The sequence below is a fragment of the Palaemon carinicauda genome, chromosome 10 (genome assembly GCF_036898095.1).
Source record: "Palaemon carinicauda isolate YSFRI2023 chromosome 10, ASM3689809v2, whole genome shotgun sequence".
Taxonomy (NCBI): Eukaryota; Metazoa; Arthropoda; class Malacostraca; order Decapoda; family Palaemonidae; genus Palaemon; species Palaemon carinicauda.
In genome coordinates this window covers 132,124,319-132,151,818 of record NC_090734.1, presented here as the reverse complement: position 1 = coordinate 132,151,818, position 27,500 = coordinate 132,124,319, and the positions used below count along the sequence as shown (strand labels likewise).

The following is a 27,500-nucleotide window of genomic DNA, read 5'->3' as shown; positions in this document are numbered from 1 at the left end:
AAGATAGTGGAAGACCATGGTACAGAGGCTATTGCACTACCCAAGTCTAGAGAATAATGGTTTGATTTTGGAGTGTCCTTCTCCTAGAAGAGTTGCTTACCATAGCTAAAGAGTCTCTTCTACCCTTACCAACAGGAAAGTAGCCACTGACCAATTACACTGCAGTAGTTAACCCCTTTGGTGAAGAATTGTTTGGTAATCTGTGTTGTAAGGTGTATGAGGACAGAGGAGAATCTGTAAAAAATATGCCAAACTATTCGATGTATGTGTAGGCAAAAGGAAAGTGAACCGTAACCAGAGAGAAGGATCCAATGTAGTACTGTCTGGCCAGTCAAAGGACCCCATAAATCTCTAGCGGTAGTATCTCAACGAGGGATTTGGCCGTCATTATACAAAACATGCACCCCAAATGGACATTGCTTAAAACGTCATGTACAGCACATTCTATGTACTACCGGAGTGAATAAAATCGTGTCAGAGGTATAAGCTATATCGAATTATAAAAATTTTGGGTCGTTTTTACTGATTTTCCGAAAATTCTTAATCTTTCCTGTGACATCACCGGGAATTTTAGAACTCAGAGAGCAGATATTTGTTTTTTTTCTGTACGTTGTTACGATAGGATTAGAGATAGGTGAGTTATGCTCGGCCGTCCATCTACAAACACTCAATATGTTAAATCCTCGAGTACACTTATTCTGTCTAATTTCTCTTCCTCTTGTTTTGTTTAAAGTTTTTATAGTTTATATAGGAAATATTTATTTTATGATGTTACTGTTCTTAAGAAAAAATATTTTTCCTTTTTTCCTTTCCTCACTGGGCTATTTTCCTGTTGGGGCCCCCGGGCTTATAGAATCCTGCTTTTCCAACTAGGGTTGTAGATTAGCTAGTAATAATGATAATAATAATAATAAAAATTATAATAATAATAATAATAATAATAATAATAATAATAACCATGTTAACAGGATTATTTTGTCAAACCAATCAGCTATTAGGAAACTTTTCCGAGCTAAAAGGGCACCCCTGCGAGTCAGTACAAATGCGCCTCATTGAAAATAATTGAGTATAGTAATAATGATAACGTCTTGATTCAAAGCCCTTCAAAATATTCGAATCATTGTTCTTCCAGTAATTCATACAATAATTATCTACACTATTTGTTCACTAAAACCTTATATCTTAAGACTTTATGAAAACTCATAGTCTACTTTTGGCGAGTTTCTGCTTCTTACACATCCTGGTGGGAATTTACTTTTTGGTATGCATAGCTTTCTGAGTGGGGATACCTTAACGTGGTGAAAGAGTGTATCGCCATGATCAACAAATCTGTACTATAGTCCATTTTTCTTTTATCGAGGCAGATTTGCACCGACTCGCAGCGGTGCCCTTTTAGCTCTGAAAATTTTCCTGATCGCTGATTGGTTAGAATTATCTCGTCCAACCAATCAGCGATCAGGAAACTTTTCCGAGCTAAAAGGGCACCGCTGCGAGTCGGTGCAAATCTGCATCGCTAAAATAAATTGACTATAGTCAGGGCCTCTCATGGTTGGCTGTGAGTGATCTAACTAAAGTCTTCCACCATCACTAATCCACAGTGGCCAGCGTGGTGATGAAAATGTCCTAACCCTCCAGACATGACTATGGACATGTCTGAGGTCTTTGTCCTGCAGTGCACTAGAAACGGCTACACTTGTTGTTGTAATATGTATCTTATGAGAGAGAGAGAGAGAGAGAGAGAGAGAGAGAGAGAGAGAGAGAGAGAGAGAGAGAGAGAGAGAGAGAGTCTAATAGCAAGCAGACGTGACTATGGACATATCTGAGGCCTTTGTCCTGTAGTAGACTAGAAACGGCTACATTTGTTGTTGTAGTATGTATATCGTTTTGAGAGAGAGAGAGAGAGAGAGAGAGAGAGAGAGAGAGAGAGAGAGAGAGAGAGAGAGAGAGTACCCATACATTGAAGTCTTTGTCCTGCAGTGGACTAGAAGTGCCTGCATTTGTTGTTGTATGTATATCGTATTGATATATATATGTAGAGAGAGAGAGAGAGAGAGAGAGAGAGAGAGAGAGAGAGAGAGAGAGAGAGAGAGAGAGAGAGAGAGAGAGAGAGAGAGAGATAACAGCAAGTAATGGCTGCATTTCTTGTATGTATATCATATTGAGAGAGAGAGAGAGAGAGAGAGAGAGAGAGAGAGAGAGAGAGAGAGAGAGAGAGAGAGAGAGAGAGAGAGAGAGAGAGAGAGAGAGTCTAATAGCAAGTTATGGGTTCATTTGTTGGTATGTTTATCGTTTTGAGAGAGAGAGAGAGAGAGAGAGAGAGGAGAGAGAGAGAGAGAGAGAGAGAGAGAGAGAGAGAGAGAGAGAGAGAGAGAGAATATCTAATAGCAAGTTATGGGTTCATTCGTTGGTATTTGTATCGTATTGAGAGAGAGAGAGAGAGAGAGAGAGAGAGAGAGAGAGAGAGGAGAGAGAGAGAGAGAGACTCTCTAACAGCAAGTAGAATTGACTATCATTATCAATGCTCCCTTGAGAGAGACTTTACAAGTGTTCCTCTCTACCCTTATGATCCGCCAGCCAAATGCCTCTTCTATTTATAAACGAATCTATTCCTCGAAATGGGCGGTGTTTATCAATCATTACAGTTAACCATCTGCGGTGTATGGTGTTCATTACCTTTACGTGTAATGAATTACAATGAAAGTATTGATTTTGTATTTTAAGTAACGTTTTTTTATCAAAAGGAAGAAACAAGTATGTGTGGGTAGTTTTTCAAATACTGTAGTTATAGTTACATTCAAATACTGTACTATAGTTATATTTGAATATTGTACTGTACTGAGACTCAATACTGTACTTTAATTATATTTAAATATTGTACTGTAGTTATATTCAAATACTGTACTTTAGTTACATTCTAATACTGTGCTGTACTTATATTCAAATTACGGTACTGTAGTTATATTCAAATACTGTACTGTAGTTACATTCAAATACTGTATTGTAGTTTCATTCAAATACTCTACTTCAGTTACATTTAAATACTGTATTGTAGTTACGTACAAATACCGTACTGTACTTACGTTTAAATACTGTACTGTACATATATTCAATTACTGCACTGTACTTACATTCAAATACTGTACTGTACATTTAAATACTGTACTGTACTTACATTAAAGTATTGTACTTTAGTTACCTTTAAATACTGTTCTGTAGTTACATTCAAATACTGTACTGTACTTACATTAAAGTATTGTACTTTAGTTACCTTTAAATACTGTTCTGTAGTTACATTCAAATACTGTACAGTAGTTACATTACACTTATCTATAACAGCAAAAGTTAAATTATATGTCTTATAATTTTTTATGTACAGTTGGACACAGGAATTCATGGCCCACCCTTACTGTGCGGTGAATAGCTAAACAGATGTGAAGGGAGAGATAGAAGAGGTAGTGGGCGGGGGTTGTACATAGGAACTCTCCGCACAGTAAGGGTGTCAGGGTGCAATTCCTAAGAGGTGTGCTATGAATTCCTGTGAGCAACTGTACAAATAGAGGGGGCACTCAGTTGAGAGCATGCCTTCGCCATGCCAAGCAATCTTATTTGGCTATTAACTCCACTTGCGTACTTGTACTTCGATGTAATTTCTTCAAAATCTAAGTTGAGATGAAATTGATCTTATAGTTTTTGTGTAATATTGTTTACAAAGAAATAAACTAACAAAATATTTGCCATTTACTGAACATTGCGATTATATTCAAAATACTGCTGCGTACTTTTCCTTTGATGTACTTTATTCAAACTGTTACAGATTCCTCCTTGTGTCATACCCAACATAACTACCAAATTTGGTCAAGATCGGTACAGTAGTTTTTGTGTAAAGTTCCTCACAAACAAACTTAACGAACGACGGCAGGGGTGAATACATACATTTAAAAATTTGCATAAAAAGAAAAAAAAAACGTAGAAATCTTGGAATAAATGTTGCCAGGCATTTACCGTTTTAAAAACGGATGTATTAACGTAAAGGAGTGATATTACGGTCACCAACCGTTAAGAGATGATAAAATAGAGTAAATATTACGGTCTCTTGTATTTTACTGAAATACGGCTGAGAACAGTATATTTTTACGGAGAATATCCGATTAAAATGACCTTTTTTTGTTCTTTTTTTTCTTTTCTCTTTTTTATCAACCGTTGATAGATGATAACAAAGTAGGGTAAAAATTACGGTCACTTGTATTTTCCTGAAATACGGCTGAGAACAGTATATTTTTACGGAGAATTTCTGATTAAAATTACGTTTTTTTTTTTTTTTTTTTTTTTTTCATAAAATCGAGAATTTATCACAAACCCCAAAAAAAAGAAACCTAACGAATTGAAACCCACCGTACATTACCGATAAATAACTATTACTACTAGTGAATAGCTCGCTAGTGAGCATGCTAGTGTTGGCACCGGGCTGAGGGCCGTGAGTCATAAGTTGGTCTATTAATACGGGAAGTGAGAAATGTTTCTCCAACCCCACCAGCTCACACTAGTCAATCTTCTTCTTCTGATTTTCAACCCCAAAAAGGTGGGCTACTTCGAGTGCGACCTGAATGTACATTGGCTCATTTAGGCCATGCCTGGTTTTCTCTGATGATGATTATTATTATTATTATTATTATTATTATTATTATTATTATTATTATTATTATTATTATTATTGTTGTTGTAAATAGATTCAAATATTTGGTATTAATTCTACTTTTGATTAGTAAATATAGACCTTTTATCAAATTGTAAATTTTTATGTTAATAATAACAATAATAATAATAATGATGATGATTATTATTATTATTATTTTTATTATTATTATTATTATTGCTACCTGTTCTTGATATTATTATTATCATTATTATTATTATTATTACTACTACTACCTAAGCTACAACCCTAGTTTGAAAAGCAGGTTGCTATAACCCTAAGGGCTCCACAAGGAAAATAGAGAGAGAGAGAGAGAGAAGATGTACAATTACTATCATTATGTCTTTACTATGGAATAGAATATACAGCATTTGCATAAACCACGTTAAATGAAAACCAAGGTTTATGTGGCCTAGATAACTATGTGACCTATCTCTCTGCATGTGGCATGGGAACATTATTACCTCCACCAAGGAAGTTGGAAGGAGGTTATGATTTTGCCCCTTTTTGTGTGTTTGTTTGTGAACAGCTTCCTGGACACAATTTTAATCGTAAGGTAATGAAACTTGCAGGGATTAACTGTTATGTTAAAAGCTGGAAATTATTAAATTTTGGAAGGTCAAGGTCAAAGGTCAAGGTCATGGTCAAGCAAAATTTTCCAATTCACGTAATCAGCCATAAGTTTGGACATCGTTGTCACAGAGACTTCAAACTTGGTTCATATTTGAGTGTATGAAAATTCACGCCAGTTAATACATGTTAAGGTCAAAGGTCAAGCAAAATGTCCAGTTATTATTATTATTATTATTATTATTATTAGCCAAGTTACAACCCTAGTTGGAAAAGCAAGATGCTATAAGCCCAAGGGCTCCAACGAGGAAAAATAGCCAAGTGAGGAAAATCAGCCTTAAGTTTGGACATCGTTGTCACAGAAACTTCAAACTTGGTTAATATTTGAGTGTATGAAAATCCACGCCAATTAATACATGTTAAGGTTAAAGGTCAAGGAAGAGCAAAAGGTCGAGAAATAAGCTGCCCTGGTGGAGGTCTGCGCTCTACTGAATGCCCCTTTTAGTTAAATAGCAATGAAACTCTCAGTTTTCTCTTCTGAAAAAAAAGTTTGAACAGTATTTTTCCTTTTGTTTCACTTTCAAGAAGAAGAAGAAGAAGAAGAAGAAGAAGAAGAAGAAGAAGAAGAAGAAGAAGAAAGGGAAAACGACTGTAATGTGTAAAATGAGGCGAGCAATAATGAAAGTACACACACTCTCTCTCTCTCTCTCTCTCTCTCTCTCTCTCTCTCTCTCTCTCTCTCTCTCTCTCTCTCTTTCTCTCTCTCTCTCTCTCTTGGATAGGGACGTTTCATTATATTATCAAAATTATTATTAATATTGAAATTATTGAAATGATTATTATTGATATTATTAATATTAATGTTAAAATTATGATTATTATTAATATTGAATTTATGAAAATTATTATTATTATTATTATTATTATTGAAATTATTAAAATTATTATTATTAATAATATTGAAATTAAAAGAATTATTATTATTAAAATTATTAGAATTATTATTATAGAAATTTTTAAAATTATTATTATGGAAATTATCAAAATTATTATTATAGAAATTATTAAAATTATTATTATAGAAATTATTATTATTATTATTATTATTATTATTATTAAAATTATATGTCTTACTATGGTTGCGGCATTTTAGATATATTTCAGAAGCAGGTCTTCTTAAAGCTATTTAACTTTTATTTAACGTTCCCTTCGTCTTTTGGACTTGAAATAATTTAAAATTAAATATATATTGAGGTCAATAGAATTTGGAGGTGAAAAACCCAATATAATAAAGAAGTATCTGGTTATATATATATATATATATATATATATATATATATATATATATATATATATATATATACATTACATATATATATATATACACATGTATATATATACATATACGTATATATACATATATATATATACATATACGTATATATACATATATATAATATATATATATATATATATATATATATATATATATATATATATATATATATATATAATTTCCGTTCACGCCTAGCTCTCCCCGTCCCTCGGGTATGGGGAGAAGGAGTGGTCATACCCTGGTGAGATGGTGGTGTGCGTGTGTGTGCATATGTATTTAAATATTTAGTCGTCATCTTTGGGCTTATAGCATCTTGTTTTTTTAACTTGGGTTGTGGATTAGAAAGTAATAATAATAATAATAATAATGAAATCAGCACAACCTGACAATGAAAAGGAATAGCTAGATATAGACAAAGCAAATTAATACTGAAAACTGCTAATAAAGACAAAATAGCAAATATTTATTACAGTATATATATATATATATATATATATATATATATATATATATATATATATATATATACATGTGTGTGTATATATATACATTATATATGTATATATATATGTATATATATATATATATATATATATATATATATATATATATTGAAATGAGAACCAACCTGAAGTTTTACCCCACGACTTTTATGTTAATACAATACATTCTTGAGTTAATATAGTGTTTGCTGGTTGGCCGACTGTTTGTGAAACCTTTGATCTGGCAAGACTCTCTCTCTCTCTCTCTCTCTCTCTCTCTCTCTCTCTCTCTCTCTCTCAGACCCCACTGAATCACTAAGTGGGAGGAAGGGCATGAAGATAGAAAACTCGGCGTTAATGAGAGAGAGAGAGAGAGAGAGAGAGAGAGAGAGAGAGAGAGAGAGAGAGAGAGAGAGAGAGAGAGAGAGGTTCTTGGGCTGGTTGGTTCGTGAACCTAATAATAATTGCAAGGTCATACTATCACCCATGCTTGCTTAGTCTCCTTATGTCGAAGCCTGTTGGCATTTTAGAAACACTTATTGGGGTCATACTTTAGTTACTGCTGGTTTAATTGTGACTGAGTGTACCCTCAAGCAAAAGAACTCTAACCTAAGACAGTGGAAGGCCATGGCACAGAGGCTGAGACTATGGCACTACCTAAGACTAGAGAACAATGGTTTGATTTTGGAGTGTTCCTCTCCTAGAAGAGCTGCTATGGCATTGCCGAAGACGGGGAAAATAGCCGAGTGAGAAAAGGAAGTAAGAGAACAAATAGAATATTGTGCCTGTGTGTACCCTCAAGCAAGAGAACTCTAACCCAAGACAGTAGAAGGCCCTGGTACAGAGGTTAAGGCACTACCTAAGACTATTATCATAATTATTACTAGCTAAACTACAACCCCAGTTGGAAAATTAAGATATAATCCAACAGGGAAAATAGCCCAGTGAGGAAATGAAATAAAGGAACAGATAGAATAGTGTGTCTGAGTGTACCCTCAAGCAAGAGGACTCTAACCCGAGACAGTGGAAGGCCATGGTACAGAGGCTCGGAACTACTCAAGACTACTCTTGTGTTGAAGTTCTCTTGCTTGAGCGTACACTTGGGCACACTATTCTATCTTATTTCTCTTCCTCTTGTTTTTGTAAGGTTTTCATAGTTTTTGCATGAAAGGTTTATTTTAATATTGTTACTGATCTTAAAATATTTTATTTTAATTGTTAATTACTTCTCTTTTAGTTTACTTATTTCCTTATTTCCTTTCCTCACTGGGATATTTTCCCTGCCGGAGCCCTTTGGGCTTTTAGCATTACTCTTATCCAACGAGGGTAGAAGCTTAGCAAATAATAATAATGATGATAATCGAAACGGGCTACAGTTGAGGTTTGTAAACCTAATAATAATGTTATTTTTGTTTTTATTGGGTGTTCCTAACAGGGCAATCCGTATGGTGCAAGTTTAATGAGCCTTTCACTATAGTCAATTTTTTTTAATGAGGCACATTTGCACTGACTCGTAGGGATGCCCTTATAGCTCGGAAAAAGTTTCCAGCTAGCTGATTGGTTAGATTTATTTGGTCCAACCAATCAGCGATTAGGAAACTTCTCCGAGATAAAAGGGCACCCCTACGAGTCAGTGCAAATGCGCCTAATTAAAGAAAAATGACTACAGTAAATCAAGCTTCCATTGAATGGGAAAGAATAAACTAGATGGACACTCAGTAGAGAGCAGACCTCCGCAGCGGCAGCTTATTTCTCGACATTTTGCCTGACCTTGACCTTCGACCATTGACCTTTACCTGTATTGATTGGCGGGGATTTGCATATACTCTAATATGAACGAAGTTTGTAGTCTGGGACAACTATGTCCAATTTTGTGGGTGATTACGTGAATTAGACATTTTGCTTGCATGTGACCTTGACCTTCGACCTTGACCTTTCAAAATCTAATAATTTGCAGTTTTTACCATAACAGTTAATCCCTACAAATTTCATTACTCTATGATTAAAACTGTGGCCTGGAAGCTGTTCACAAACAAACACACATACAAACACACATACAGAGGGTAAAACATAACCTCCTTCTAACTTCGTGGGCGGAGGTAACTAGTCAATAAGATCAAAATAAATTAAAAGAATTTACGAACCAACAAAAACTAGCCAACGAGATCAAAATAGACGCAATTTTCATACATTAAGATACACAATTTTCCGTGTGTCTATTATAAAATAACCCACAATTTATGAAAAATTAAATTAATTGAGCTTTTGAAAGGACCATTTCTTCTTCAAAAACGGAAGGGAGATGGTCCCTTCGAAAGCTCAATAAATTTAATTTTTCATAAATTGTTGGTTATTTTATTTTCAATTTTCATTGGAAGGGAGATGGTCCCTTCGAAAGCTCAATAAATTTAATTTTTCATAAATTTTTGGTTATTTTATTTTCAATTTTCATCGGAAGGGAGATGGTCCCTTCGAAAGCTCAATAAATTTAATTTTTCATAAATTGTGGATTATTTTAATTGTAATTTTCATGGGAAAGGAGATGGTCCCTTCGAAAGCTCAATAAATTTAACTTTTCATAAGTTGTGGATTATTTTAATTGTAATTTTCATAGGAAGGGAGATGGTCCCTTCGAAAGCTCAATAAATTTCATTTTTCATAAATTGTGGATAATTTTAATTGTAATTTTCATAGGAAGGGAGATGGTCCCTTCGAAAGGTTAATAAATTTAATTTTTTATAAATTGTGGATTATTTTAATGTAATTTTCATAGGAAGGGAGATGGTCCCTTCGAAAGCTCAATAAATTTAATTTTTCATAAATTGTGGATTATTTTAATTGTGATTTTCATATACAGACTGCTAGTGTCCTTGCCTTCTTCTTGATATTGTCAGCGCCATTTTGCTTGAGAATTCTTGGCAAGCTTTCAATTGCAAGGTCTGCAAAGGGCCTTGGAGTGATATAAAAATGGTTAAAAAAAAATTTAATTACTCTTTAAAGTCTTCGTAGATATAAATTTACCTTGGAGTTTATCCAAGAAATTGTCACAGCACTGAAGTAAACAAGACATTTTAAGCAAAGAAGTCTACATAGGGAACACGGATTATTATTATTATTATTATTATTATTATTATTATTATTATTATTATTATTTCTAGCTAAGCTACAACCCTAGTTGGAAAAGCAGGATGTTTAAGTCTAAAGGGCTCCAACAGGGAAAATAGTATTATTATTATTATTATTATTATTATTATTATTATTATTATTATTATTATTATTATTATTATTATTATTAATAATTGCTAAGCTTCAACCCTAATTGGAAAAGCAGGATGCTATAAGCACAAGGGATCCAACATGCAAAATAGGAACATTATTATTATTATTATTATTATTATTATTATTATTATTATTATTATTATTATTATTATTATTATTATTATTACTAGCTAAGCGACAACCCTAGTTGGAAAAGCAGCATGCTATAAGCCCAGGGGCTCCATCAGGGAAAAATAAACCAGTGAAGAAACGAAATAAATAAACTGCAAGAGAAGGGAAGAACAATTAAAATATTTTTCTTTTTCTTATTATTACTTGCTAAGCTACAACCCTAGTCGGAAAAGCAGGATGCTATAAACCCAGGGGCTGCAGTAGGGGAAATTAGCCCTGTGAGGAAAGGAAATAAACTGTAAGAGAAGTGATGAAGAATTAAAGTAAGATATTATTATTGTTGTCATTATTACTAGCTGAGCTACAGCCCTAGTGGGAAAAACATGATGCTATAAGCCCAGGGGCTCCAACAGGGAAAAAAATAGCCTTGTGGGGAAAGTGAATAAGGAAGTGAATAAACTCCAAGAGAAGTTATGAACAACTGAAATAGAAATATTTTAAGAACAGCAACAACATCAGGATAAATATTCCATAAATAAACTATAAACAATGGTATTTGGAATAATGTGGCCCCTTCCTAAAAAAAGGTTTGGGGCCTCCCTATCACTATCTCACATTATGCAACGCCAATGCAATATTTACAGCAATCGAAGAGTTCATTGTACAAACGATGTGATGAAGTTAGCGACTGACGTGTTATCAGGCGATCAAACAAGAGTAATGGAATCGATTAATAAAAGCTATTTCTTATCTAGATGGAAATGTGACGATCAGTTCCAAGGTTGCTGGCAAGACGACGTAATTTGCGTTGCATTACTTTTTAAGGAAGAGAACGTCTTGGAAGTACATGAAGATATCAACGAGAAGATAACGAAGTTCGCACTGCAATACTCTTAGAACACGAAATTTGCATTGCATTACTTTTTAAAGAACAAAGTATTTTGGAAGTACATGAAGATGTCAACGAGAAGACGGCGAAATTTTGATCGCAATACTTTTTAAGACATTCTAAGAACACGAAATTTTGATTGCAATACTTTCTAAAGAATAGAACATCCTGAATGTTCATCAAGATATGAAGAAAACTACGAAGTTTGCATTGTAATACTTTCTAAAGAACAGAACATCCAGAAATACATCAAGATTTCAACAAGAAGACAACGAATTTTTTATTGCAATACTTTCTGAAGAAGAGAACATCCTGAAATACATCAATATATAAAGAAAATAAGGAAAATTTCATTGCAATACATTCTAAGACATTCTAAGAACACGGAATTTGCATTGCATTACGTTTTAAAGAACAAAGTATCCTGGAAGTATATCGAGATAGGAAGAAGAAGACAACTGAATTTTGATTGCAATACTTTTTAAGATATTCTAAGAACACGAAATTTTCATTGCAATACTTTCTAAAGAACAGAACATCCTGAAAGTTCATCAAGATATAAAGAAGACAAGGAAATTTGCATTGCAATACGTTCTAAAGAACAGAACATCCTGAATGTACATCAAGATATAAAGAAGTCAAGGAAATTTGCATTGCAATACTTTCTTAGACATTCAAAGAAAACGAAATTTTTATTACAATACTTTCTTAAGATTAGAACATTCTGAATGTACATTAAGATATCAACGAGAAGACAACGAAATTTTGATTGCAATACTTTCTAAAGAATAGAAGATCTTGGAAGTACATCAAAATATAAAGAAGACGATGAAATTTTAATTGTAATACTTTCTAAAGAACAGACACTCCTGAAATACATCAAGATATCAATACAAGAAGAAAACGAAATTTTTATTGCAATAGTTTCTAAAGAACGAAAAATCCCTACATAAGATATTGACACCAAGACAACGAAATTGTCATTGCATATTAAGACATTCTAAGAACAAACCACCCTGAAACTACATCAAGATATCAACTAGAATTCACTGTATAAACAGTGTGGACTTTACATGGAAATGAATCCCGGACATCAGAACAACAGCAAATGGCGGGACTTCGTCCTTATCCTGCGAGGGATGCAAATCATAGGCTCGTTCCCTTACAGGATTCCGAAGAAGGACACGCCTCCTCATGCTGCAAAACCTAAGTTCAATCTCTATCTCGGTCTTTGGTCCTTAACGGCTAAGTCTGTGCACTTGGCAGGACTTTTGATCCTGTGTAGGATTATCACCGGGATGGAATTCGATTATACCGTTGGCTCAATTACGACTCTGATCGTAATAGCTGGCTATAGTGTGACCGTGGACATGTCAGGACTTTGTCTGGCTATTAATTGTAAACAGCTTTCTCTTATAGTGAAATATGTGAAGGATTTTACACAGAAGAAAAACGCTGTTGAAAGACCAGCTTCTAATAGCCTTGATGTACTGAATATCGTTTGCCTTTTAGTCTACATCGTTTCGTTATGTGTGTTTATTTACGTTTTGCTCGACAGGGGCTTTGATTTCCCCATCATTGTTATTCACTTCGTGGGAAAGTGTCTTGGAGAAGCCTTGTCCTTGGTGCTCTATCGTACGCTCTTGAAAGTTCTCGGTGATTATCTGAGTCGGTCAGTTGACGATGCCATAGAAGCATTGCAGGTTAGATTGTTCTCCCATATAGACATGGATGCCTCGTCGCTCCTACTGATCGAAGGCGGTGATTTCAAGAGACCACAGAAGCATTCGCTCTCGTCCATCTCTAGTCTAAACTCGCTATCAAGGCGGATAGAAAAGGTAAGGGAGTATTGGGTAGTTGGAAGACCCAGGCATACATGGCTGAGGACTATGAACCGTGGTATTGGTGAGTTGGAAGAGCGAGGCCTACATAGCTGGGGACTATGAAGCATGGTACAGGTGAGTTGGAAGACCCTGGCTTACATGGCTGAGGACTATGAAGCGTGGTACTGTTGAGTTGGAAGACGGAGGACTATGAAGCGTGGTACTGTTGAGTTGGAAGACGGAGGCCTACATGGCTGAGGACTATGAAGCGTGGTACTGTTGAGTTGGAAGACGGAGGCCTACATGGCTGAGGACTATGAAGCGTAGTACAGGTGAGTTGGAAGACCCAGGCATCATGGCTGAGGACTATGAAGCGTGGAACTGTTGAGTTGGAAGACTGAGGTCTACATGGCTGAGGACTATGAAGCATGGTACAGGTGAGTTGGAAGACCCAGGCCTACATGGCTGAGGACTATGAAGCGTGGTACTGTTGAGTCGGAAGACCAAGGCCTACATGGCTGAGGACTATGAAGCGTGGTACAGGTGAATTGGAAGACCCAGGCCTGCATGGCTGAGGACTATGAAGTTTGGTACGGGTGAGTTTGAAGACCCAGGCCTACATGGCGAGGACTATGAAGCGTGGTACAGGTGAGTTTGAAGACCTAGGTCAAGGTCACGAAAAGGTCAAAGATGTCTTTGCTATTTCGTGGTCAACTTTCATCCGTTTTACATGAAACAAGTGCCAAATTATGCATAATTCAATTGCCTAGCTTGTTATTTGGGAGTGATTAGGTCAAAGGTCAAGGTCACGAAAAGGTCAAAGATGTCTTTTTGATATATCGTGATTAATTTTCATCCGATTTGCATGAAACTTGTGTGAAAAACATGTAAAATTCAATTACCTATCTTGTGGTATGGCGTTGGCGAAGGTATGCGCAAAGAGCCTCAGTTAGATTTTGCCAGTCGTCTCTATAGACTGATTAAATCCATAGAGGATTAATTGCCTAAATTCATCAAAGGATAGCCAGTTCCATGTGATGCGCAGTGCCTATCTAACTAAGGCAAGTTTCATAGATCTAATAAAACTCCTTTCTCTTCAAACAAGAAAATATCAATCTATGCCAAAAGGGTTACGACAGATAAACCTAAAAAATCAATTTTATCACATTCATTCCCATTTTTCATATAATATCGTTTTTCTTTTATAATTCCCCATTATTTAAATTTTGGGGAATGGTATAAGAAGGGAGAGCTGCCCAGTCACGTCGAATTAATCAGCCCAACATTCGGGTACAGAATGTTCCTTTCATTCAGGACTTTATCATCAGAATTAATAATTCACTAGTAAATAAAAAAGAGTGGATTTTTCTATTGACAATCCCTCATCTACATGAAGCCACAATCAATCATAGGAAAATAATTCATGTACTCAAGGAGAGAATATACACGAACTTAAAAGGAATGACGAGAAGTTAATTTTCTTCGTGAATTAATCATGTCATCTTACCATTGACCGTTTATGGGAATATCTTTACAATATGCGAACACCTGTTGACTTGAGTAATGAAGAGTTGTCCTACTAAATCACCTCCAAGGTCTTTCTTGTTTAGCATAGGACAGTTCCCTAATAAGGAGCTATAGATCCATTGACAAATATATCACTCAGATCCATTGACAGAAATATATCACTCAATTAGATTCCTTGACTGAAATATATCACTCAATTAGATCTATTGATAGAGATGTATCACCCAATCAAGTCCATTGACAGAAATATATCACTCAATTAGATCTATTGACAAATATATTATTCAATTACATCCATTGACAGATATATGTCACTCGATTAGATCCATTGACAGGAATATATCACCCAATTAGATCCATTGACAGAAATATATCACTCAATTAGATCCATTGAGAGAAGTACATCACTCGATTAGATCCATTGACAGAAATATATCGCTCAATTAGATCCATTGACAGAAATATATCACTCAATTAGATTCATTTAGAGAAGTACATCACTCGATTAGATTCATTGACAGAAATATATCGCTCAATTAGATCCATTGACAGAAATATATCTCAATTAGGTCCATTGACAGAAATATATCACTCAATTAGATTCATTGAGAGAAGTACATCACTCGATTAGATCCATTGACAGAAATATATCGCTCAATTAGATCCATTGACAAATATATCACTCAATTAGATTCATTGAGAGAAGTACATAACTCGATTAGATCCATTGACAGAAATATATCGCTCAATTAGATCCATTGACAGAAATATATCTCTCAATTAGGTCCATTGACAGAAATATATCACTCAATTTATCAAGTGGTTTTGTAGCCAATGATTTTAGCCTTCTAGAAGTGTTGTAAACGTTATAGAAACTGCCTGAGGAAAGAACTGCCAGTGGTTTGCAAAGCTATGAATGTATTTAGAAAGTTAAGTATAAGCCATGGACATTGTCATTTTTCTGGTCTTCCTGACCAACACATCCAGAAAGCTCAGGTACTTCTTCCCTTCGACAGCCTTTATATAGCTTACAACACTTTCAGAAGGCTAAAATCAATTGGTATAACACAGGGGAATCTCATCTTAATTTATTGGACAGAAACTTACAGGTCTCTTAAATTTCTTATTCCTGATCTAGATATCAATCTCTGGCACCGTCGTTCAATTAGGTCGGTATGCATGTTGCATAAGATTTTTCATAATTTTGACCATCCTTTGCCTTCAGTCAGTAGGGTTGTAGCTTAGCTAGCAATAATAATAATAACAACAATAATAATGATAATGATAACAATAATAATAATAAAATGTAACGAAGGATTTTTAACCTTGATCTTATCCATCTTGCTAACGACAGAAAACTGTTGCATTAATATTAGAAAAAGTCTGTCTGCAACTCCCTTATGATCAGGTCACTTAGACCACAGCCAGTACAGCCTTGGGGTCCACACCAGGCCCGTGAAAAGTGTTTCCCATTACTTTCGTGTCTACACTAGAACCTTGAAAACTGCTTCACTCTGCCCATGCCAGAGTCTAACTGTCCTCGCTATATCTTAAACTACAGCAAAATGTCAAGACATTAATCACGCAGTCAACAATGCTGATCGTCTTAATCAAATAGACCTCTTCTCTATCCCAAATAGGCCGAAAAATATCTCTGTCGCCTCAGCAACTACTTCAGCGAAGCTCTGATGATTGGCACGTTCAGTAGCATCGCCATCTGCATCACCTCTGTCTTTTCTCTTATGAAAAGTCTGGCCGGAAACCCAGTTGGTGTCTTTCTCTTGATGTCTGTCTTTCAACTGGGATTCATGGGCTTCACTGCCCAACAGTACGCGAACGAGGTAAGAAGACAGTTTGGATTATATAGAGTATTCACAGACGCATATTATCAAAGTCTAGCATTGTTTGTCCTTTGCTGAAGTTAGAGCCAATCACAGCGTGAGCTCGCTCAGCGGAAGGAAGTACTACCAACCTTTAATAGTGATCCACGCTTATGGCATGTGCAGCACATCCATGTTCCGCTTGCCAAAACAGAGGAGCAATGAGATTATGTTTAATTGCGAGTGAAACTAGCTACAGCAGAGCAGTGAGATTATGTTTAATTGCGAGTGAAACTAGCTACAGCAGAGCAGTGAGATTATGTTTAATTGCGAGTGAAACGAGTTACAGCAGAGCAATGAGATTATGTTAATTGTGAGCGAAATGAGCTACAGCAGAGCAATGAGATTATGTTTAATTGCGAGCGAAACGAGTTACAGCAGAGCAACGAGATTATGTTTAATTGTGAGCGAAACGAGTTACAGCAGAGCAATGAGATTGTTTAATTGTGAGCAAAACGAGCTACAGCAGAGCAATGAGATTGTTTAATTGTGAGCAAAACAAGCTACAGCAGAGCAATGAGATTATGTTTAATTGCGAACGAAACGAGCTACAGCAGAGCAATGAGATTATGTTTGATTGCGAGTGAAACGAGCTACGGTAGAGCGAAGACCGTTTGAGGGACGTGATATAAAGTGATCTAGCAAGTGAAAACAGCAAGCACAGGATAGGTAAGAACCTCATGGGTTGGCAATACTGGCTGAGCTTACACTATGATTGGCTCAAATTTCGTCCTGGGTTAAACCCTTGCAAACTTCGTTAAAAGGCTTCACTGGCAACTTTACATATTGGGACTTTTTTATGTCAATAAACGACACCATTGGCTTATCTAGCTTAGGATGTTCCTTTGTGGTTTTTCTATTCATGCTTTTATATATGGATAGTGTATATTATATTAGTTTGATATATGAGCTTGTGGCAAGAATTTAGCGTTAGAATGCACTTTCCATTTAATAGCAAATTGAAGGTTTTTTATATACTGTGTAACAATATCAGTAATCTAATCATCACTAAACGTGAAATATATTCTATATTTGGCTACAGGTTGCTGCTATGAGTATGAAGCTAATGCATATTAGCAATAGATACCCTGACACTACTGTGCAAATTCAGGTTAGTAAATTTGTTAATAAGTTAACAAAAATCTTATTTGAATGATTTGATAAGGATGCTTTATTGCCAAATTAACACAGTATGAATAAAAACCTACGAAGGTTTAAAGGTCACTTGAGAACTTCAAATCATTCATTCATTCATGAAAGGCAGAGGCAAGGGACAGTGACAATGTCCTAGCAAGACAATCCCCTAAAAACTGACCATGTATGAATATGTATATCAGCACCAAAGCCACTTGTCCATCAATCTAGAATCAGGGAGAGCAAGGCGATGGCTGCTGATGACTCGGCAGATAGACCTGTAGGCTCCTCTAAACCCTCATCCCTAGCTCACAAGAAGGATGAAGGTGCAGACACTACTGGAAACTATCAAGCTTGAGCAGGTCTCAAAATCTCGTCCAACAGAATACCTGGCAAGAACGTTTCCAATAGATCACCACAACCCTAAAATGAATTTAAAAAATACCATCTGAACAACCTCCAACTGTTGCCACAATGGCCCAGGCTCTCAAAGTCAATTGGGCCTCCCACTTAACTCATCTACTCGTTTTCACAAACATTTGTGCGTTCACTGCAACAGGTGAGCTTATGGCTTCTTCAATACCTCCAGTAGAGGGAGGACTCATCTCAGAAAAGTATAGGCTCTTAATAACTGGGAATCTGAATTCTAGTACTCCTCATTAAAATTGGCTTATGTTTGCGATAAAAATGTTGCCTGGCTTACACAAACCAGGAGAAAAAAGGGAAAAGCTACTCGAGTACTTTGTGCTGAAACCCTAATCCCCAGGATGCACTGTACCAGAAACTTTAGAGATCCCATTATTATTACACATTGCATTTCATTCCTCATTGAGCATAACTGTAAACATCGCATAGAAAGACAAGGATCTCACAAGCCCCAACTGTCTTATCTGCCATGATCTGTGCAATAAAAGATAGAGTGTATCATACAAAATGAGCTACGTCCTCCAGCATCTTGATGTTCTTGTGGTCGAGAATTTTGGTCCCATCATAAAGGACTCTAGATATTACCTCTTTCAGGACCAACCACTCTTAGGAATACTCACAGACACTCCAAGCTGCAAACATAGTCCCGCCATCCTCTAATTGGTGTCCTCTACCTAGTACGCCAGTAACCAACCCAGTCATTACTTATTATCGTAGTTTCTTGCAATAGTTTGGTCTCCAAACCAAGTGCTTTAAAACTTCAAAGGTATTACAGGATTGCAAGAAACCTACATACACAACCTGGCCCTCTGTAATCAGCTTCCTGATGATTTCAGTGCTTTTTCATCCTCGTTGATGTCGGTTACAAAACACTTCATGGGTCCTCAAAAAACGGGGCCTATCTTTTGCGTGGCACAAATAAATCAATAACATAGTGGAAGTGGTCACTTTTGAAATGACAGGTTACTCAGCAATCAAGTGGTAGTAAGTGAAGCTAATTCGGAGCTGTCAATGCAATGGGGATGAGCACTGAGGAGAGATCCGGGATATTTGCTTCCATGACTTTCATGTGAGGTTGCCAATTCCATGGTTTACCCCATTGATTTTAAAGGGGTTTATGTATGAATATGCTAATAGGTATATGCATGATTGTATGTAAGATCAGCAGACAAACACTATAGTCAATTTTTTTTAATGACGTGCATTTGCACTGACTCGCAGGGGTGTCCTTTTAGCTTGGAAAAGTTGCCTAATCGCTGATTGGTTGGATAAAAGAATATTAACCAATCAGCTAGCAGGAAACTTTTTCTGAGCTAAAAGGGCACCCTTGCGAGTCAGTGCAAATGCGCCTCATTAAAAAAAATTGACTATAGTATAGCCAGATGCAAATCTTTTTCTCTGCAGATCAGAGGAATTGCTCTGACGTTGGAAAGGATGATGAACGTCAATGTAGGAAGCTGGTTCTCCTTGGGATACTCAAACCTCCTTTCAGTAAGTGAAATTTCCTTGCATAAGTATCACTTTTTTTTTATATAGGGGTGTAAGAATACTACCACCGTACGTCCTGCGTGTCATAGGAAGCGACTAAAAGGACAGATGCTGCCGTGCAGTCTTGCTTTTTAGCAAAAGATGTTATAATAACTATGGAAACTGCTGCCTTGCAGATGGGTTATTTAGTCAAAAGTTAGCCCCACTTCCAGTAACTGGGGTTGATAATGGCAAAGGCATGCGATTGTAAAAGCGCTGCTAAATTATAAACCATGCCTGATGCTGTTGGAGGGCGCATCAGGCAACCGACCCCTTAATGTAGGGATAACGGTAACGTATTTGCCTAGCATTCGCCTGGCAGCAGATCGATCCTAGCCGAGGACCGTGAGTGCTTAGAAAAGTTTAGTGATTTTATGACAAAGCCAATTCTCTTACATCATACTGCTAAGTCTGCATAATTTCCAGTATTCTTAATTTCCAGAACACCTCGGTTGATTATTTAAGGTTAAAGGTGGCTGATTTCAGTTCCAGTTTCACCAGAACGTCACCCGGGCAAGCCCAATCCCCAACTGTGGTTCCCAACCACAGCATTGACCTCCCCAGTGAACAGCTTAAACTCACGGTCGTGGGCGGGGATCAATCTGCGGCCATGCGAATGCTAGGCGATCACGTCACCACTATACTATGCAAATTAAGCTAAAAATGTCATATTTACGAAAATTTTTAAATAAAATAGAATGTTAAAAAGTATTACAACGCATAGCAGTAAAGTAAATGCTAATTACACAAAGGCATATGGATAGATAGCAGCTTATCTACTAGTGACAGAATCTTTATGAGGAATTAGGACACACACAGCTGTTTGATGATGAGTGATCACAGCAAGCACGTCAAATGACTGTATTAATGCACGTTATTATCACTAGTGTACGCGACCTGTCAAAAATGACGGCTGAATATTTATATAATGCACGCACACTCACCCCCCTCTCTCCCTACCCGAGTTATACGACTGGCAATGCCGCTGAGCGTGACTGAAAAAAAAAAAAAATATATATATATATATATATATATATATATATATATATATATATGTGTGTGTGTGTGTGTGTGTGTGTGTTTATATATATATATATATATATATATATATATATATATATATATATATATATATTATTATTAATAATTATTATTATTATTAATTATTATCATTATTATTAATTATTATTATTAACTATTATTATTATTAATTATTATTATTAATTATCATTATTATTATTTATTATTATTATTATTATTATTATTATTATTATTATTATTATAAATTCTCCACCACTATACAGATGGGGAGCTTTGCATCGACCTATCTGATCGTGCTACTTCAGATGGGAGAAATCAACCTCAATCCTGAGACATCAAGGAACAACACAGCCGATGAAAACTGACGATATTTCCGAGTTACTGATTCAGAAAAATTGACGATATCTTCAAGTTAATTATTAAGTTACTGATTCAGGAAAATTGACGATATCTTCAAGTTAATGATTCAGGAAAATTGACGATATCTTTGTGTTACTGGTTCAGGAAAATTGACGATACCTTCGAGTTACTAATTCAGGAAAATTGACGAAACCTTAGAGTTACTGATTGAGGAAAATTGACGATATCTTCGAGTTACTGATTGAGGAAAATTGACGATATCTTCGAGTTACTGATTGAGGAAAATTGACGATATCTTCGAGTTACTGATTGAGGAAAATTGACGATATCTTCGAGTTACTGATTGAGGAAAATTGACGATATCTTCGAGTTACTGATTGAGGAAAATTGACGATATCTTCAAGTCAATGATTCAGGAAAATTGACGATATCTTCAAGTTAATGATTCAGGAAAATTGACGATATCTTTGTGTTACTGGTTCAGGAAAATTGACGATACCTTTTAGTTACTGATTCAAGAAAATGGACTATATCTTCGAGTTACTGATTCAGGAAAATTGACAATATTTTCGAGCTACTGATTGAGGAAAATTGACGATACCTTCGAGTTACTGATTCTGGAAAATTGACGATATCTTTAAGTTACTGATTCAGGAAAATTGACGATACCTTTGAGTTACTGATTAAAAAACTTGACGATACCTTTGAGATACTAAAACAGGACAATTTACGATACATTCGAGTTATTGGTTCATGAAAATTTACGATACTTTAGAAATACTGATTAAAACTGACGATACTTTCGAGTAACAGATTCAAGAAAACTAACTATACCCTTGATTTGTTGAATCAGGAAAATTTACGATACCTTAAGTTACGATTCAGAAAACTTAGTCTTTCATTGACTGTTTACCGAGAGAATAATGACTGATATGAGTTTGTAATCTTATTACCTCCGCCGACGAAGTTGGAAGGAGGTTATGTTTTCGCCCCTCTTTGTATGTTTGTTTGTTTACGAACAGCTTCATGAAACTTGCAGGGATTAACTTTTATATGAAAAGCTAGAAATGATTAAATTTTGGAAGGTCAAGGTCAAAAGTCAAGGTTGAAGGTTAAGGTTAAGGTCACGGTCAAGCAAAATGTCCAATTCACGTAATCAGCCATAAGTTTGGACATTGTTGTCACAGAGACATTTCAAACTTCGTTCATAGTTGAGTTTAAGAAAATCTACTCCAATTAATATATGTAAAGGTCAAAGGTCAAGGTCAAGGTCGGGAGATGCCGCGGCGGAGGTCTGCGCTCTACTGAGTGCCCCTCTAGCATGAGAATGTTTTTCTTGAGTTGATAATTGATTACTTTATTGTCAATTTCGTAATTACAAATTGTAATTACCTGTTCCCATAATGCAAAATGACGTTACATGGTGTTATACTTTTTTGTTATATTGAGTAAAAATGCAATCTGGCAATCACTTTGTATTGCTTGCTCGTGCTTTCCCAAAGAGCATAGTTTTGTCTTGTAAAGGTCATTCAAATAGATTTATTTGTTTATCGAAGGTAGAGATGATGTTAATATACAGAAAAATGTAACTACCAATATAGCATATACGCTAGATATTGAACGACAATAAAATATATATATATATATATATATATATAATTATATATATATATATATATATATATATATATATATACATATATATATATATATATATATATATATATATATATATATATATATATGCATATACATATATATGTGTGTGTGTATATGTATATGTATATATAATATATATATATATATATATATATATATATATGTATATATATATGCACATTTTATATATATATATATATATATATATATATATATATATATATATATATATATATTGTAATTCTGTATATGTGTAACAAATAAATACATACAGTATATCTATATATACTTATCTGTATATATATATATGTATATATATATATATAATGTGAGAAAGAGAGAGAGAGAGAGAGAGAGAGAGGGAGAGAGAGAGAATATGTTATATTATACAGAAAGACGGCGTACAAGGACAAATGCCAATAATACTTTCCATATAAAGGGAGGCTAAGTTGAGAGAGAGAGAGAAAGAAAGAGAATAGGTGTGCCACCCGTCGCTATTTGGCTATTATTAGAAGACAGAGTTTAGGGTGGATGGGCTGAAGTCTGTTTAAAAGGAGAGAGAGAGAGAGAGAGAGAGAGAGAGAGAGAGAGAGAGAGAGAGAGAGAGAGAGAGAGAGAGAGAGAGAATACTGCTAAGTTTTATGAACATAAGCACAATCTGTCTATTTTCATAAAGAGAGAGAGAGAGAGAGAGAGAGAGAGAGAGAGAGAGAGAGAGAGAGAGAGAGAGAGAATACTGCTAAGTTCTATGAACAAGCACAATCTGTCTTTTTTTATAAAACTACTTGTGTAGAATTTTCTTTAGCTCGAAATGAGAGAGAGAGAGAGAGAGAGAGAGAGAGAGAGAGAGAGAGAGAGAGAGAGAGAGAGAGAGAGAGAGAGAGAGAGAGCATTTAACTTCTCTTTAATCCAAGATTAAACCTTGCAATATTGCACGTTTTTCCTATAGAAGGTGTAACCCCAAACAGCTTGGCAAGTATACGCTATCTAAAAAGGCCCAGGGCATCCTCATAAATAACTTGTTTACAGTACTTTCTTACTTTTTCTTTTTTCTTTTTTTTCCTACAGTGTAAGACTAAATAAACAGAATTGCTAAGAGAAAACTACTGTTCTGTTCCTTATAATCTTCTATATATTGATACGATAGCGTGTGTGTTATTCATTTTGTGTCACGCTCTTCAGAAAACGAAAATAATTTCATGGTATACTCGTGTGTCCCGCTTTAAAGTAAACGGAAATAATTTCATGGTATACCCGTGTGTCCTGCTTTAAAGAAAACAAATAATATCATGGTATACTCCGGTATCCCACTCTAAAGAACACGAAAGTAATTTCATGGTATACTCGCGTATCATGCTTGAAAGAAAACGGAAATAATTTCAAGGTATACTCGTGTGTCCCGCTTTAAAGAAAACGGAAATAATTTCATGGTATACTCGTGTGTCCCGCTTTAAAGAAAACGGAAATAATTTCATGGTATACTCTTACAAATTCACATTAGACTTTCATTGCTTAACCAAAGCACATCTTATATATTTTTCCCAATTTTGTACTACTGTTCTGTTTCTTATAATATAGAATTATTACTTCTGTTGGATTTTCGTTGGTAGTTGGCCTATTTCACCCATATCTTAATTGAGTGAGCGTATAATTAATTCTTCAAATATATGTTGAAATATAAAATTTCATCAATGTGGAAGAATCTTACATTATTATTGTTTATATTTGTAAAATAGCTTCAAGTGAAAATTAAAGTTTACTCTAAGATTATTTACCGTTAATCATGAAATCTTACAGCATAATAAAGTATTTATGTATATTTTATCATTTATAGTTATTCATGAAAACTTAAAACATACAAAAGTATATATTTAGAAATTTTGTCATTCCCATAATGTCCATCACAAACACAGCTATCAGTTCAAGGTTAGTTTGTGTTTTGGATAAATTAAATAACTATTTGAAATCTATATATCACCATTAGAAGACATTAGTTCACCAAACTTTCAACTGGGCTTCACAAGGCATTAGGAGAGTTGGAAGACCCAGGCCTACATGGCTGAAGACTATGAAGCGCGAAGTGGAAGATGATGAATGGAGAAGCATTGAATTAAAAGCTCAAGATAGAGACGACTGGGGAAATCTAACCGAGGCCCTTTGCGTCAATAGGCGTAGGAGGAGATGATGATGATGAGGTCCTTTGCGTCAATAGGCGTAGGAGATGATGATGATGAGGTCCTTTGCGTCAATAGGCGTAGGAGGAGATGATGATGATGGTGATGATGATGAATCAACTATATTAGAATAAACGTGAAAGGTTTAATTAGCAATATTATATGAAGGTCACCGTAAGCTATTTCTAGTAATTCATTTATTTTTTCTCTATGACCGTTTGTGACGTCATCATTCGGATAAATCAACAATAACTATTATTTATAATCATCTAGAACAACATTTGATCCTACAATCAAGAATTGTTATAAGAATGTATTATTTTATTTACAGAGTTCATTTTGGTTAGGCCACCTTAATCAAGTGTTAGAAAGACCACACGTTTTGGAGCGTTCAAACAATTATAAATGTTTATTCTTATTATGAACATATTATGACATTTTATAGTCTCTTGAGAAGAAGTGTTAAGAAAATTAATCATCAAAAGTTACTCATTAAAATTACAGATATGTCCTATTTTACACTTTCCAAAATTTTCAATTGATAGGTCCTTTTGTACACTTTCCAACAATTTCAACCAATAGCTTAGTTTGTACACTTTCTGAAAATTTCAGTTAAAATGTCCTTTTACACTTTCTGAAAATTTCAACTAATAGCTCATTTTGTACACTTTCTGAAAATTTCAGTTAAAATGTCCTTTTACACTTTCTGAAAATTTCAACTAATCGTTCATTTTGTACACTTTCTGAAAATTTCAGTTAAAATGTCCTTTTACACTTTCTGAAAATTTCAACTAATAGGTCATTTTGTACACTTTCTGAAAATTTCTCCTAATATGTCCTATTGTACACTTTCCAAAAATTTCAGCGATTAGGTCCTTTTGTGCACTTTCTAAAAATTTCAGTTAAAATGTCCTTTTACACTTTCTGAGAATTTCAGTTAAAATGTCCTTTTACACTTGTTGAAAATTTCAACTAATAGTTCATTTTGTACACTTTATGAAAATTTTAGTTGAAATGTCCTTTTACACTTTCTGAAAATTTCAGTTAAATGTCCTTTTACACTTTCTGAAAATTTCAACCAATAGTTCATTTTGTACACTTTCTGAAAATTTTAGTTAAAATGTCCTTTTACACTTTCTGAAAATTTCCGTTAATATGTTTTATTGTACACTTTCCAAAATTTCAGCTAATATGTCCTTTTGTACACTTTCCAAACATTTCAGCTAATATGTCCTAATGTACACTTTCCAGAAATTTCAAGTAATAGATCCTTTTGTACACTTTCCAAAAATTTCAGCTAATATATCTTATTGAACATTTTCCAAAAATTTCAACGAATATATCCTATTGCACACTTTCCAAAAAATTCAGCTAATATGTCTTTCCGTACACTCCAAAAATTTCGACTTATAGATATATTTGTACACTTCAAAAATTTCAACTAATAGATAATTTTGTACACTTCAAAAATTTCAACTAATAGATAATTTTGTACACTTCAAAAATTTCAACTAATACGTCCTTTTGTATACTTATCTAATTAAAATTTCTTTCAGAAATGTACTAGTTTTAATCAACCCACGGTGTTATAATTCCGCGTTCCACTGTCCATTTCAAATTAAGTTACTATAACAACCATAGCCTCCATCAAAGTTATCCTAAAGGGGCTAATCTACTTAAGAAAATGACAAGTCTTGGTAAAGAAAATTGTTATTATTATTATTATTATTGATATAATTATTATTATCAAATTATTATTATTATTATTTTTATTATTATTATTATTATTAATATAATTATTATCATTATCAAATTATTATTAGTAGTATTATTGAAATTATTATTATTATTATTATTATTATTATTATTATTATAATTATTATTATTATTATTATTGATATTTTTATTATTATTATTATTATTATTATCATTATAATTATCTGTATTAATATTATTATTATTAATATTATTATTATTATTATTATTATTATTGTTGTTGTTAATATTATTATTATTATTATTATTATTATTATTATTATTGTTTCGATTACTTTACTCTGTACTGAGTCTACTGACATTGTTTACTGTGATTTGCATCATCTAATATCATCATGACTTAGGCAAGAGCGTTCGTTTTCTTGTGACGATGTTGCTAATGAAGATAGTGATGTATTGGCTAGTATGTAATTAGTGAAAAGGGAAGTTTCAAGTTAAGCTTATATGTTCTCTAGTAACACACACACACACACGCACACACACGAGTAGTGATATTACATAAACGAATCAGTTCAATAGCTTCAATACAGAAAAATAAATCTTGCCTTATACTCTGTGAGGCATAGGCCATTCTCAAACAACCAGAAAGGTTACTTAATTTGTGTACTGGTGTGAGTGTATATACATTTACGTAAATAAATATATATATACACACGAGTAGTGATAACTGCCATAAGTAATTCAGTTCAATACAACAAGAGATTTACAGTAGGCCTATGGCAAACCAACCAACAAAGTTACTTTACTAGTGTACTGGTGTATTAAAAGTGAGTGTACACACATATACTTTCATAAATATATATACACACGAGT

At 34.5% G+C, this 27,500-nt stretch overlaps 1 protein-coding gene across 1 annotated transcript in view; it reads left to right on the top strand.

Moving 5' to 3' along the window:
- The window catches only part of LOC137648265 (uncharacterized), a 75,033-nt gene extending 54,695 nt beyond the window's left edge, over positions 1–20,338 (top strand). Inside the window, exons 2-5 of the mRNA XM_068381191.1 lie at positions 16,351–16,551; positions 17,633–17,701; positions 19,555–19,641; positions 20,120–20,338. Coding sequence (XP_068237292.1) covers positions 16,351–16,551; positions 17,633–17,701; positions 19,555–19,641; positions 20,120–20,338 — 576 coding nt within the window. The remainder of the gene's footprint in view (positions 1–16,350; positions 16,552–17,632; positions 17,702–19,554; positions 19,642–20,119) is intronic.
- The last annotated feature ends 7,162 nt before the right edge of the window (positions 20,339–27,500 follow it).